We start from the raw sequence: 16461 nt of genomic DNA, 5'->3' as shown, positions 1-16461 counted from the left end.
ACTTGAAATATAACAACTAGTTATTAATTATTTTTAAACTAAATTTAACTAAAAATCATTTTTTTAAAAATGCTTTATATTTTAAAGGCTCTTTAACGCCAACTTGCGTTAAAAATTTTATTATAAAAAAATTCCATTATGTATTTTTTTATTTACTAAAGCAAAACATGTTATTCAACTTTATACAATTGATTTTTACAAATACTATAAAATATTATTAATCATTTTTGTTTTATTTTTAGATTACTAATTCATAAATTATATTTTTTCTATAAAACCTACAACAATATTTAATGTTAAAATCGCGAGAACTAAATAAAACAAGCGCTTTTATTAACAATTTTGTCTCCATAGTAGAAAATTTGTTTGTTCTGGTTAATATAATTTTAAGTAAATAAACTCCTCCTCTTCCCCCTTCCCCCCATGTTATAAACAATATACTACTATAAACAAGAATTTTGAAAAATAAAATCCGATTTAACCGGAAATGTATTCTAGCATGAGTGGAGTATTTACCCTATAAATTTCAGCCATTTCAGCCATAGACATTTTAGTATTTTTTTTAATTTATATGAAAAATACATATAAAAATTATTATAAATTAGAAATAGTTCTAAAGTTCATGGAAAAATTGGCTGAAATTTATAGGGTAAATACTCTACACGTGCTAGAATATATTTCCGGTTAAATCGGATTTTAAATTTTTTAAAATCGCCCTCGGTAAAGGATTTTAAATCAATAGATTCCGAATCCCCACGGATTCCGAATCCCCATACGACATATCCATTATTTATTTTTAAAATTTTTTATTAAATTTATAAATTAAATATATTATCTCTTCAAATTATATAAAATCCATATTTTAAAAAAAAACTATTATGATCAAAAATTATTCTTGTCTAATTGCTTTTTAGGGTTTAAGTTCTAACTAATAAACCGTACAGGTGTCTGAAACCGCATGAATGTTTAATAGAATGGTTGGTATCTATATTTATAGGTTTTTAAATTTCTCTTCTCATAATGGAATTAGTAGATAAGAATCTGGCAAAACGACCTAAATTAGGTTAATCAAGCAAAGGATATACTTTAGTTCCAATGAGGGTCATGCCATTGTGTCTGGCTTAGTGGTCGAGTTGAGGTCAAAGGATTCCAATGAGGAAGTAATATCTGTGGCTCTCAACGTTCTATTATGATTGAATTAATAGCACGGTGCCTGTATGATATACATTTTAAAAAACGACAATGTAGAGGGAAGACCTAAGTTGTCGATATGGGTGTTACAGAGAGCACATGTCGTTGGTTTATCCTTTCGCACTTTAATCGAAGACAAATTTGCGATTCTAAGTTCTTCATTGGTAATTAAGAAACGTTGATTAAAACTAGATATTGTTTCAACCATTCATAACGCGGTGGCTTATGGTTGAGGGCTGAATTAAAGGTAAAGGGGTCCTATTGTTACCAATTTAGACGGGGGAAGAGAGATCGGAATTTTTTCGGTGTAAGTATTTGACAGAATGACGGAATGTTGTGTCGTTGCTTGGGCCTTTACTGTTCCATAGGTCAAAAACTGCGATATGAGATGAATTAATAGTGTTGGAGTATCTATAAGAAGTATAACAAAATTCGGCGAGTGAGAATATGAAAACTAAAATGCTGAGGAATATGAGAGAATGAAGACCTAGACGGTCAGGTTTTGGAACGGAAATCTACATCAAAGAGTGGGATTTAAAATGGATTGTATTTTTTAGAAATCTGAGGTTTAACAATATTTCAGGGAACATAAAAATTTGACAAAATATTTGATTGAATGAAAAAAAAAATAAGATGATTTAAGCCAAATAATGGTGAATGAATTCTATCAATTGTATTGAATTTTACTAGATACTCATCTCTGAAATTCAATATTGCACTTTCACCCCAAAGGGTAAAATAAATTTCTAAGGCAAGTTTTATCAACGTTTATTAAAAGTTTTCATAGATTGTCCGGGAATATCTACGTATTAATATTTGAGTTCTTGTTATAATTTTCTTTTTGGAATGTATATATTTGACAATATCTTAGAACATTTAAAACATATTCAATATCGAACCCTAATCCCAGTATACATATAATACTTTTAAACTAAATAAATATATCCAGTGGATGTCTACAAAATAAGCCATAGAGCTTTATCTTAATGATGCTATGTGTTTCAAAGCTAGGATCAACTTTTTGAATATAAGGCCCGACCGAATCCCCAAAATTTTTTTTAGAATTAATAAACTCGCTTATAACATGTCTCAAAAGACCCGGAATTTGAAGCGTTAAAGGGGAAGAGGTTAAGAACAAGAAAATTATACATATATAAAAGGTCACGAGAGGTAAAATATAATAGAAATATATACATATTATTTAAAACTGGGTCCAAAACATATAAAATTTTACACTTAAAAACTTTATAGGAAATAATAAAATAGCCTGGACGCAGTCTTAGATCTTTATAAATTATTTAATATTTTTTTAACATTTTATTTTACTATAATCTTTCCGAAATAAACCACTTCTGGCTATTGGCAAATTTATATTTTAGTTTTAAACAAAAATGGTATGCTATATATTATTATTTTTTTTACAATAAGTTATTAACTTATTTTTGATATTAAAAAGAAAATAAAATTAAAGCTGAAAGGGATATTTTTATATTTACAATATAAAAAAAAATCCATTTTAAATTTTATTTATATTTTTTTTTGAGAAAAACAAAGCTATTCATATTTCATATAAAATCTTATAAAATTCAATTCAAATCACTGAAAAACGCAGTATTAAAATGAAATATAAATTTTTCTTATGTTATTGTATATAATCTTTTTATCAAGAATGGAAATTCCCTTAATTTTTATGGTTACTTCGACGAAGTCTCACTTCATGATAATCGATATAAATCGTTATAAATCAATAATTTTCCTGCAGAAGAATTCTGCCATTTCTTAGGAAAAATATAGTAAATTATAAATAAATAATATATATATTTATATTATATTCAATTACGAATTGGATCTGCCAAAAAATTATGCTTATCTTTTTCATTGTAACATCAAAGATTTTCTTATTTAAATTGAATCGGCTAATCCCTGATGTAGGCTAGAGTCGTCTAGAAAACGATTTTTTGGTCAATTTGAATTAAACATTTTTTTAATTTTAAAAAATTGGCTTATTTATTAAAATTGGATCTTAAATTTAGAATAATAATATATAAGTCGTAAAAATTTCCAATTGATTTTTCATAAAAAATATATTATTTGAAGTTTTTGAGCGAGAGGGGAGTAAGTTTGGTAAGAAAAATACCTATAACTTAAAAATAATCTTAATCTCTCGTCCTAAAACATGACATAGTGGGCTATATTTTTTTTTATATTGCTAACAAAATCGTCACCATAAAATTTTGATGGCCCTACGAAGTTTTGTAATATTATGAGAATCCCATTCTATTCAATTTTATAACCACCCTTATTTTAATTTTTTTGCATGTGTCTAAAATTTCATATCCCAAAGTAAGAGAATTTTTTTAATAAAATTTTGATTCTTATATTATAAAAGGATTTAAAAGGTTAGAAATAAATTTATTATGAAAATATTATAAGTATAAAATATATACAACTCATATGCAATTAATAAAAAAATAATATCAATTAAATAATCAAACACTTTATTAACTTTATTAAATAGACCTATTATATATTATTTTTTCCTATTTTAATAATAATTAAATTCATCATTATTTTATTTTCATTTCACCTTGAATTTATTTATGAGTTATTATTTTTCAATAACATCATTTTTTACATTTTAATGAATATTTATATAATTAAGTTTATTTTTATTTCTAAAAGATAATTAAATCAAATTGGAGCACCGAAAGCTTGACTTCAAAATTTAGATAGTTTTTGACATAATCTTATTATTCAAACTGGTTTTGTCGGGAGTCATTATGTCCTTAAGAATATTAAAGATAGCAGAATACGAACCCGGGTTTCTTAATTCTCAATCATTCTATAAAGATTTACCATTTAGCTAAATCACGCAAATTAAAATGGGAATAAAATAGAAAATATAAATAAAAAATTGGATATTTAATAAAAAAATTTGGTTCAGTGGAGTGCTAGAAGGGGCAGCTGGCCTAACACCTCTAATGTATTTTATGTAAATAGAAAAAAATCCAACACGAAATAGAATAAGATTGATTTCAGCGGAATTAAATGAAGAATACTGAGAAGAAATAGTTTTGCAAAAACCAGAACGATGTTACTACTTATTTTCATTTCACCTGTAAATTTTTAATACGTTTGCTTCGAAATTCTATATATTATATGAGTAGGTACTCGATAGGGGAAATGTGCCGTGAATGATCATGTTTTTGTTTTTTTTCAAAAAAAGTCATTTAGATTTGGGTTTAACCAAACAAATTTTATATCATTGTAACCCAATTCTTAATCATTAAAATAAAATTTAAAGTAAAGCTCTATCTATAATAATTTATGAGCTTGATGAGGTTATGTGAAAGTTGTTTTTCTGACTAGTCAAAACATGGTATGTATTGGCTGGCAATCTTTAAAATTTTATTATAAATATTACAATATGAAATACTTGTAAAAGACCTATATGTTAATATCCTACTTTTTTTAGTTATATAAAAATTTAATTATACACTAATTTAATTAGTATGCATCTAAATTTATTATCATCTATTTAATGATAATGTTTTATAAATTAATATCTTAATTATCTTTTGTTATGCATTCTTATTTATAAAAATAATCAATAACTATTTAATGATTTTATAAATTATTATCTTAATCATCTACATGTTAAAATGGTTATTTCAATAATTTAATCATGAAACTTATGGTTACACAACAACAATTTATATCATTATCAATTTATAAATGACAAAATTTTGATATTTTTATTTACATAAATAACAAACAAATACATCTTATATACATTAAGCATACGCCTATTCTTCTTAATGAATGCATTTAATCCACTCTTCCTCTTTCTTGAGAAGGAATATTTCTTCTTGCATATAATGCACAGCTAATCATAATAATTTTTCTTTAGGTTTTCTATACTCAAAAAATCATGAGCAAATGTTATTATCAAAAAAAAATGATTATTAACATAAAAATTTATATAATTAAATTTATAACTAATTAATTATCAGGTAATTATAATGTATAATTAATACCATTAAAAAAATATGGTTTAATCAAGCGCGTACGCAGGAATTTGGTCGGGGCGGGGGGGGGGGGGATAATAAAATTTTTTAAGAAATATCATTGAGCATAAATTTCTAATAACTTTTCTAATACACTATTTTAAATTAATGTGAATATAAAAAAATTATATATATAAACTGGCATATAAAAAAACTATGAAATGGCGGCATTGAAAAATAAAATAAATGTGAATTATAAAATATAAAGTGAATATAACCACCATAAAGGAAGATTTCATGGCAGCGTATGATGATTTACGTTAGGAAATCATAATCTCTCCTTAAAATCCTTATTTTTACATGTCCAAAATGTTTAATAAATTAACCAAAATTAAGTTTCAATTTTTGTATATAATTAGCTTCAATGTAAATGTATTATGATATTTTAAATAATAAAATAATTCTATACGTATCATTATTACTAAATAAAAATGCATTTCAATTCGATATAGCTCAAAAAAAAAACTAATGGATTAGGAAGCTCCTTGCAGTGTTTGCCTAACCCTGTTATTAGGGCTTGTTGGGCAAAATTTTAACTTTTACAAAAAAATAAAATTACAAAAATATGAGCGTATTTTTGAAAATAAGGCCATTTATAGAGTATATTTATAGGCATCAATTCATATAGATATATTGTTCTTTATAATATCTTATAACCGTTTTTACAAAAATCGGCTCTACTAGCCCCACTCTCCCTTATATTATTTATATTTTAAATTGATAAATATTCATTGAAATTATGCATTTATTTTATTTTAATCAAAATAAATATGCAATGATTAATAGAACCAACCTTTTAATGACCAACCATGATCTAGCCCATTAACTTTACAAATATCGTTCAGAATTATATTTAATTCATGTTTTATGATTCTAAGAAATTGTCTAAAAATATTAGAGGTTATAAATTTCCTAAATTTATTTATTAATATTTTAAAAACGTCATAAATCCAAACCATAAAGGTTTGCATTATTTTTTTGTTATTTTTAGTATGCTAAAAACGCCCTCTGTAAAATTAAATAGTAAATATTTTTCAAAACATTTTAACCAATCATGTATGTATTAAGTCTACAGAGATATTTAAATTATAACTAGAGCGAACCAACGTTCCCTTGTACTTAAAGTGTCCCTCTCCCCATACTATCTTTAAAAATTAAATGAGGAGGAGGGGAGGGGGGGTGTAGAGGGAAATTTTTGTTAGCGTAAAATGTTAATTATGAAAACAGGCAAATTTCCGATGGGGAGAGGGGGGGTTTGGAAAATTGTTTTTTAATTTTATATATTTTGGATGGCCATTGAGGCCCTCATATTTTTCAAAATATGGCTTGTGCTCTCACGATCGGGGATATCTGTTTCGCCTCTGGTAAAGATTTATATTTAAATGATAAAAAATAAATATTAAGAACCGGCCTGAATCAGATCTGTAAAGAGTTTTATTTTTTGGCTTGGGCCTATATTTCGTAAAAATTGGTCTTGGCGTTCGTGTTTATTCACCCAGGCCCCTGCTTTAAAGCTAATTAATTATTGGCCGAGGTTTTAATTTTTTTTATTTCGGAAATTTAATTTTCGTAAGATTATCAGGATTGCTAACTTATAGAGAAACTATAGTATTATTTGATCAATATTAATAAAAAATAACCAAATAATTATATACACACATTTTATAAATGATGTGTATAAAACTATAAATAATTTTTCTTTTTGTCTAATTACAAAAAAAACTTTCATTTTTCTTTATATTTATATGTATCTAATAAAAAAATAAAGGTAACATTCTTACCTGAAAACCTACTCAACCATTGAATATTAAAAAATTTATTATATAATATTACATTTTTTAATGCGTATATATTTACTTTTATCTTGTTTTAGGTAATAGTATTATTTAATAAGTAAACATAAACAGCATTAAATGGCTTTTGAGGTTCAATTGTTTAATATGAATTATACAGAGTATATCAAATAAGTTTAAGAACGAACTGATCATTAGATTGCTAAACTAAATTAATGATGTTATTAGGCAAAAATATAATATTATCATATTCCTGTTTATGAACGAATTATATGATAGTTCAGGACATATTCGATTCCTATATTAATTACCTTAGACTCCTCCCCGCATATAAATTTATTAAACAAATTTTTAAATCTACCCTATTCCATTATCTAGCCATCCTTTATAAAATTGTCCAAAAGGTTGTTTTATTATTCCAGATTTGTGATCTACGAGGCACTACTTGGATTTGAAAGTAAAAAACGATAATAAAAATTTACTAGGATTTATATCATTATTTTCTCATTTTTATCCTAGCAAAATGTTTTGTTTTATTTCTGCCCGATTATCACATTATACAATTGGCTATAAAACACCAATGTGCTCATCGCTATGGCCCTTCACTCCCCAAGTCAATTTTGGAGAGCTCCTCCAAATTATGAAATAATTCAATTATAAAATGGATATTATGTATATTGATTATTCTTGAAATATAGGTAATTGCATCGTAATCGTGTTTCTATATTCTATATACCATTTAATCATTTTTTTAAAATAAATTCTTTTCTTATATCATATTATTGTTATATAAAAAATAAATAATATTGTTCAATCCCTTTTACTATGTCTTTTATATTTATTATTATTTAACAATTGTCTAATGTTAAGTAAGTAAAAAAAAAGTTCTTTTTATTTGACATAAAAGATAAATGCGTACATTTATAGGTTTTTATATTAATTTTTTCTTAAATTGTATTTTGTATTAAGTTTATAATAAATTTTTATCGATAAAAGAAAATACAAAAAATTTATTTAAAAGAGAAAAAATATAAAGAATTATCAGTGGCAAAATAATATTAAATGTATACTTAAATATTCTGGTCATTTTATTATTGCAATTTTTTAGGAGGTTCAGGCTGTCGAATAATATATTCTGGTAAAAAATATACCATTCAAGAGATGATTCGATTATAAATGAATGTTGCGAAAGACGTTAAAACTTGCTTCCCTAATAATTCTCATTTGTTTCTAACTTCCGATGAATTAAATGGCCACGCGCTTCTCAGTGCTAATTCAAATAATGATTATAAGGATCAGGATTGTATTCTACAAAAAAAGGCACTAGTTGAGGAGGACATAGTAAGAATCAACCTTAATAATATTAAAAGGCTATCTAGTCATACCTTCGGTGATCTAAAACCTATCAATGGTAAAGAGATATCAATAATGAATAAAATGGAAGATATGAACATAGAAATGGACAACGATAATGCCAGGGTGACTAAGGAAAAAAATATTTTTACGCAGGCGAATTACGATGCAACTGTTCGAAAGGATCTTTTACGGGGCCTCAACGGTTATTGTTCCCCGGAAAAGATTGCTAATTCAGACCTTGAATTCATTGAAAAAGAGGAGAAAAAAACATCCATCTTAAGTGAGAGTAATGAGATGAATGAGGTATACATTAACAATATCGAAGATAAAAAATTAACAAACAAAATATCTAATCATGAAATTGTTCTAATTTCTAATACCGGTGATTCTATCAATAATTTATCTATCCCTTCCTGTCCCGATGCAAACTCAACATTCACGGAATCGAATGATATACATTTTAATAATATGAGCGGTCATAAATCTGATGCTATTACCAGTATTATTAATAACAACTGTAAAAATGATGACATTAATTTCGAGAAACAAATAATTTTTGTAAACGCGGACAATTCAGTTACCTTAATTAAAAACGAACTGTTTTTAGTAATAGATTTTTATTATAATAAATTTGTATAATTACCTAAATTCCTTTTTCACAATTTGTCTAAAAAAAAGTTGTAGCAAAATCATAGGCCATTTACGGGGAAGGTTAAATAAGCATAGGGATGTTGTAAAACTTAGAACAATTTTTGCAAATAAAAATTATATGTATTTATCATAAACATAACAAATGTGTTATTAAAAAATCTTATTTATGATTTCTGTTCTGGGTCTTTTAGATTTTTAAAATTAGTATCTAAATTGCTGATCCTCATATCCTTAAAATTCTATTTTAGTATAACCTTAAGATATTACCACTTATATTATATATAATAGAATATAAGTGGTTAAAGCCTTTATTATATTATATATATACAATTTTTATTTTTAAAAACTTGCAAAAATTTAAGTTTATTATTTTAGAAAAAGTCAGATTCCTATATCCCGAGGTTTATTATATTATAACCAAACTCTCATCTACGTGATGTTTAATCTTTTATCTATTTGATTTGTTTGGGCAGATACAAAAGCGTATAATCAAACTTCTTTTTAACATGACGTAAAGGATTTTTCAACAGTCGTATTTTAAATGTTTATTTGAAATGATATTTTTATGTTAGATATTACATTGGAATAGAAACAAAATATTATAATTTTGCCAAAAAAATTTAAAATTTATTATATATAACTTTCACATACTTTATAAAAAAAATGTCAACAAAATTAATAATATAATAAACTTTATTTTGTACATTTATATAGGACAAAAATGATTATTTTACCTCCGACAACCTAGACGAAAACATGGTTACGACATTCAATCATTACAACGATTTAGCTCAACAGTCCTTATTCCGTAAGTTATTGTTTATTCCCACATCTATAGATGGTTCATCACAGCAAGATAGGAGTCATTCTACAGGTAATTTAGGCAAACATCATTATCCGTTCCATGATCATGACGGGAGGCAAATAAACAATCATAATTCGGAACATCTATATCCAGATGACTTGATTCAACTTCAGCAACAACAATCCTTAGGTCAACAGCATCATCTAATGGTCGGTGATGTCCCATACTTCCCTCCCCCGCTTCATCCCCATCCCATATACAATCACCATCACCTGAATCACCAACATGACAGTTTTTCTATGACGGTTCCAGCTCCAAATCATTTGCTTAGATCAGGAGCTTTAGAAGATCACCATATTTTACTCAACCAAGGTCATCTTAATCATAGTCAACAGCATAACAATAATATTACCCAACATAATCAAAATCAATTTCACCATCCCGGTTTTACGGGAGCTATACAAGGTCAGAACTCCCCTTTCCATCACTTGATACCTCTTTGTAATACCAATTCACACAATAATCTTAACAATAATCACCCAAAATTTGATATGACAACTGAGCAACGCTTCGATGAGAGATCCGAAGAACCCAATAAAACTTACTTCGATTCCTTCAACAGTTTAGAAAATTTATAACCGAAAGAAGTATCCTTCACCGCTAAAAAAAAGAATCTCCACCGGCAAAAACAATAGATCAGATATAAATTCGAATTCAGGATCTACTAATTCCATCTCCACTATATCACAGTACCGAAACAAGGCTCTAGCAAGCGCCATGCCTTAATTAATAAACGAACAAGATAAAGGTTGCTTACAGGAAAACGAACAAAGCCTTAACGAGAGAAGAGAAAAATGATGGACGGATATGCTACTATGATAAGTTACACGGAGCGGCATACCCTTAATCTGTAACAGCAAATCGCTATCCTGGAAGCTGTTAACTCTGAACGGATTATTAAAAATAATAACAATGATATCGATAACGCTAACCAAACTTTCCAAGAGGAGGCTGAGGATCAGATAAGGAAATTCTTCGAAATGAGAGAAAGAGAGAGGCAAATATTGGAGATGGAGTTTAATCAATTTTAGGAGTCAGCTCATAATTTGCATGGAGCCGAAGGCGGAAGGTACTTGAATATGTTTAGGTTACCTAAATTGTCGCAAGAAAATTTTTTGAACACGGAGAAAGAAGGAGGGGACTAGATGAGATGTTCATCAAAGATTGGAATGTTAGAGGAATGGAGAATTTTCAACAGAGAATGGCTGCAGATAAAGAAGTGGTTACTTTAGAATCTAGTAATAAAATAATTATGTCGTCTTTCGATAAGCAACATCAAGTAAAATGGATTTTCAGGTGCCATTTGATCAGGAAATATTTAGGGAGGAATTTAGGAGAAAAGCTTCAGAAATGGAATTCAACCCGGTCATTAAGACTGTTAATAGAATGAAGAAAAAGGATTATAATAGTACATTGATTTTCTCTAAACACTCGCTAAAGGTGGCGTAGCTGAGAATACTTTTCTTTTGTTTGATTAATCCATCATTTTATGGGTGGGACTATATAGATTAGGTGTCATGCTTCTATGCTTGCTCTCTTTTTCAGCAGCATCTATCATGTGCTTCATTTTTATATTGAAAATTTTGATGTTGCTTATCGAGAGACGACATAATTATTTTATTACTAGATTCTAAAGTAACCAGTTCTTCTGTTAAAAATTCTCCATTCCCTCTAACATTCCAATCTTTGATGAACATCTCATCTCGTCCCCTCTTTCTTTCTCCATGTTATAAAAATTTTCTTGCGACAATTTAGGTAACCTAAACATATTCAAGTACCTTCCGCCTTCGGCTCCTTGCAAATTATGAGCTGACTCCTGAAATTGATTAAACTCCATCTCCAATATTTGCCTTTCTCTTTCTCTCATTTCGAACAATTTCCTCATCTGATCCTCAGCCTCCTCTTGGAAAGTTTGGTTAGCGTTATCGATATCATTGTTATTATTTTAATAATCCGTTCAGAGTTAAAAGCTTCTAGGGCAGTGATTTGCTGTTGCATCTTATGGTTATGCCGATCCGTGTAACTTATCATAGTAGCATATCCGTCTATCATTTTTTCTCTTCTCTCGTTAAGGCTTTGTTCTTTTTCCTCTAGGCAACCTCTATCTTGATCGTTTATTATTTCAGGCATGGCGCTTGCTAGAGCCTCGGTTCGGTACTGTGACATAATGGAGATCGAATTGGGAGATCAACTCGTATTTATATCTGATCTCATGTTTTTGCCGGTAGAGATTCTAAGTTTATCGGTGTAGGATACTTTTGTAAATTTTTTAAACTGTTGAATGAATCGACGTATGTTTTATTGGGTTCTTCGGATCTCTCATCGAAGCATTGCTCAGTTGTCATATCAATTGGGTTATTATTGTTAAGATTATTGGGTGAATTGGTATTAGATTTTTTTATTCCTATTTCAATTCCAAATTTTTAAATGTATAAATTTATATCTTTATATTTTTAGCTCAAAAATGTATTGATTCAATTATTAGAAACAATATAAACGATTACCATACCAAAACACATATGAGTAATAACAATATAGTGAACCAAAGTAGCGAACGACAGGAAATGATGGAAAATTCTGATATTTCCGATATAAATAATATCACAAAAAGCTTTGTGTCTTTGGACCAGGGAAGACCACCGACTCCCATTCATCTACATCATCAACATCAGAGATTTAAATTCCTGGAAAATACTTCTCCATCCCAAAATGATATGGTATAATAATATCTAATACTTTTCGCTTTTTCATGATATTTTTAGTCTAGGAAATTCTAAAACTAAATATATTGTATTGGTTTTGGATTAATTAATGTCGAAATTTTAATTATGCTCTCCTTTTATTTTTACGATATTATCATTCTGATGTATACACTATAGGTCTGCAATGGGCGGGGTTTTAGCAAATAGTCCGCCCACTCGTTGATTTTGAAATTTATCTAACCCGCCTACCAGCTCACTTATAATTTTTTCAAAAAATTTGCCCTTCAGCCCATTTATCCATAAATTTTAATTAATCTGCCCACCCGTCTAATACTTAAAAATTATTTTAATGGCTGGTTTGGCTCTTTATTTATTTATTTAATATTTTTTATTAAACATAGTTATTAAATAAACCTGATTATTTTTAATAAATTGAAATCTGTTCCGCTCATTAAGCCTGAAAAATATCAAAAGTTTACCGCCCACGCCCGCCCATTAGTTAAAATATTTTATCAACCCACACGCCACCTGCCCAATGTTACAAATGTTTAAAAACCCGAACATGCGATTCAAAGTATAGGCGGGTGGGCGGAAAACCCGCCCAATGCAGACCCCTAATGTATAATATAGGGAAGAACAACGAAAGTTGAACTTTCTTTTACAATTTTAACAGCACATTTGTTAATTATGCTGGGATCTTTTTCCACTGATGGTTTAATCTATTTATTTTTTGTATTCTAAACATTTCATTTTCATCTTTGAATTTAAAAAATTATGATATAGCTTTCCAGTTTCCACAGTATAATTCAGTTCTAGACACATTATATTCATTTACTAAGGAATAATATTAAATTAAATAAAATTTTTTTACTCTACTATGAAATTAAATATCATGGAATAGTGGAACAGGGCAGGAAAGGCTTACCAAACCTAACAAATTTTATATATAGCTTCCTTATGCATTTAAATAAAATTATGAAAAATTTTGTTATGTAATTGATTAAGTATCGTATTAAATATTATATAAATTTTATATTCTGGATTGATATAAAATGTTTTTTTAAAATTTTATTGGCAAATAAAATATTTACAAATATATTATTCTCGAAATTGAGTTATAAAAATGATAATATATAACAAATTATATATATGAATGATTGGTGTCAATCACATTTAAAAAATAAATGATATTATTTTATTGTAAAATATATTATGGTTAATGATGTGACGTCAATAGAGATGAATTATCGGGGGCTCGAGCCAGGTCAAAATTTTGAAGAGCTCCTTCAAGAAGGTTTTTTAAAACCAAATCTTAAGAAGTTGAAAAAGTATTGGTTTATGGCTAGACTTTGTAAGTCCTGCCAAACGGAAAAGCCTATTGACACTCTTGGATTTGTGGCAAAGGTGTGCATATACTTTTCTCAGAGAGAGTATGTATATAAGCGGGGAGGATATGACAAATTCCTTATACCAGCTAATAATTTAGATACTGGCTTAAAAAAATATCACTGTTTTATTATTATAAATTTGCATTTATTTATCATATTCACCTTAAAAATAAAAACGCTAATATCCATTTCAAATTTTTCTTGGAGTTATATTTATCTACCATTTTATCAAAATAATTTGAAACTTTTTCACTGCAAATAAAATATATAATTTTATAAGGGAGGGGGGGGGGGGTTAATTTTTTAAATTTTAGAAAAGTTTTTGGAAAAACTAATCATATATAAATTTATTAAAACGAATCATATAATTTATTACAATCATTCATATTTAAAAAATGATAATTTCGAACACAAATAGAAATAGGGGAGATTGTGGCATAAATGGTTAGATGAATGACCACCACCTTTAACTTTTAATTTTTGACCAATTTCTCTCAAAATTAGTCGAAATGTGTATATTTATGATATATACCTTATCTAAGTTTATTTATTGATTAGAGCAATCCAATTAAAAAATATCTTAAATAAACTGTATATAATACCTCTTACTAATCATGTTATACATTTTTTTGTTTGGTGAAAAAATTACTAATTTATGATATTGATATTTTATATAAATATTATGCTTAGGATAGTTCACACAAAAAATTAGAGCTTATAAGTTTTATTTTATATACATATAATGGCATTTAATGATAATAGGTGAATTCATACTTTCACATTGAATTGTGTAAACCAATATTTGGTGAAAAAATGGAACAAATTCCCCATATAGAATGCAATTCAAATAGATATCAAACCTTAATAGGAAATTTTATAAGATTATTTAATACAAGACAAGCTAGAAAATCATTAATGGGTTTAGCATAAAATAGTTGAAACTTATAAATATGTTAGCATTTTTTGATGATAATAATAAAATGTTAGAACATTTTTTAATGGTATTAATTATATAGTAGTATTTATTACCTGTTAAATAATTAGTTATCTTAGACATAATTATATAAATTTTTATGTTAAAAATTATTTATTTTTTGATAAGAATAGTTACACATGATTTTATGAGGTAAAGTTTAATAAACCTAAAGAAGATTATGATGAGTGGCTGTGCTATATGCAAAAAGAAATATTCCTAGAGCAAGAAAGAGGGGATTAAATGCATTCATTGTGAAGAATAGGCTCATGCTTATGTAATAATAACAATGATGTATATAATAAAATTTTTATATATTTATAAAATGAAGAAATATTATCATAGGTCTTTTACAAGTATTTCATATTGTAATATTTCATATTTATAATAAAATTCTTAAATTATATATTATGGAGTTAACACATAGTTTATGCCAGTAAATATATATTTGTTTTGACCAAGGACCCGAAGCGTTATTTATAACGGTTCAGTTTGGTTACGGTTCAGTATATAAAAAATTATAATAAGTACTTTTTGGTTACAGTTCTTAAGAAGAAATTTATAGAGGTTCGGTTCGGTTCAGCTAATTACAAGGGTTTATAAAGGTTCATTACGGTTAGAACTTTCTTTATTGAAGCAACACCATCTTCTAATTTATTTTTATTATAAGCATCTATGAATTATATATAAAAAAATATATATAAGATTCAAAATAACTCATTTTTAAATATATTATTGAACGTATAAGTATAATATATTTTCTAATATAAATGGATTCCTTTTTGTTCGTTGTGACGATAACACACATTTTAGCCCCGAAAAAGCCCTTTCTACAGAAACATGTGTAGCGGGAACCACCAGTACTATAAGAGCAAGTTTATATTCTGGATATTTTCTAAAATATAAAAACTGAACCGGTTTGAACCTTTTTAAACCGGTTTAATCTTTTTTTATAAAGGTTCTTTTTACTCCTATAACAAATAATTATATCGGTTCGGTTATGGTTCAGATATTTATAACGGTTTATAATGGGTTAACGGTTCTTTACGGTTCCTCCGGGTCCCCGGTTTTGACTGGCCAGAAAAACAACTTTCACATAATATCGCTCATAAACTATTATAGATAGAGCTTTGATTCAAATTTTATTTCAAAGATTAAGAATTGGGCTACACATTGATATAAAATTTGTTTGGTTAAACTCAAATCATGATTTCTTTTTTGAAAAAAGCAAAAATATGGCCACTCATGCTACCTTTCCCCTAATAAAATATGTAAAATAAACAATATTTAAGAGCTAATATAATATTGTAATAATGAATCACAAATATTTGATTAATTTGAAAAAATGGGTAAGGCTATAGTTTATTAGGTGGGGGAAATGTATGGCCATGTTTTTGCTTTTTTGAAAAAAAGGTATTCAAATTTGGTTCAACCAAACAAATTTTATATCAATGTGTCCTAATTATTAATCTTTG

The 16461-nt window shown here is 27.3% G+C and overlaps 1 protein-coding gene across 3 annotated transcripts in view; it reads left to right on the top strand.

The window, feature by feature from the left end:
- The window catches only part of LOC135922663 (uncharacterized), a 52369-nt gene that overhangs the window by 19476 nt on the left and 16432 nt on the right, over positions 1-16461 (top strand). Inside the window, exons 1-3 of one of the 3 annotated variants that reach the window (XM_065457094.1) lie at positions 2838-2984; positions 9773-10328; positions 12381-12640. In XM_065457094.1, coding sequence (XP_065313166.1) covers positions 9815-10328; positions 12381-12640 — 774 coding nt within the window. In that variant the 5' untranslated portion in view covers positions 2838-2984; positions 9773-9814. Of the gene's footprint in view, positions 1-2837; positions 2985-8200; positions 9014-9772; positions 10329-12380; positions 12641-16461 lie in introns of those variants that run through there. The other 2 variants (XM_065457092.1, XM_065457093.1) reach the window with 2 other exon arrangements.

This window comes from Gordionus sp. m RMFG-2023, chromosome 1 (assembly GCF_954871325.1).
Source record: "Gordionus sp. m RMFG-2023 chromosome 1, tfGorSpeb1-WG-v2, whole genome shotgun sequence".
Taxonomy (NCBI): Eukaryota; Metazoa; Nematomorpha; class Gordioida; order Chordodea; family Parachordodidae; genus Gordionus; species Gordionus sp. m RMFG-2023.
Note: the sequence above shows the minus strand (reverse complement) of the source record. Positions and strands in the feature narration are given on the sequence as shown.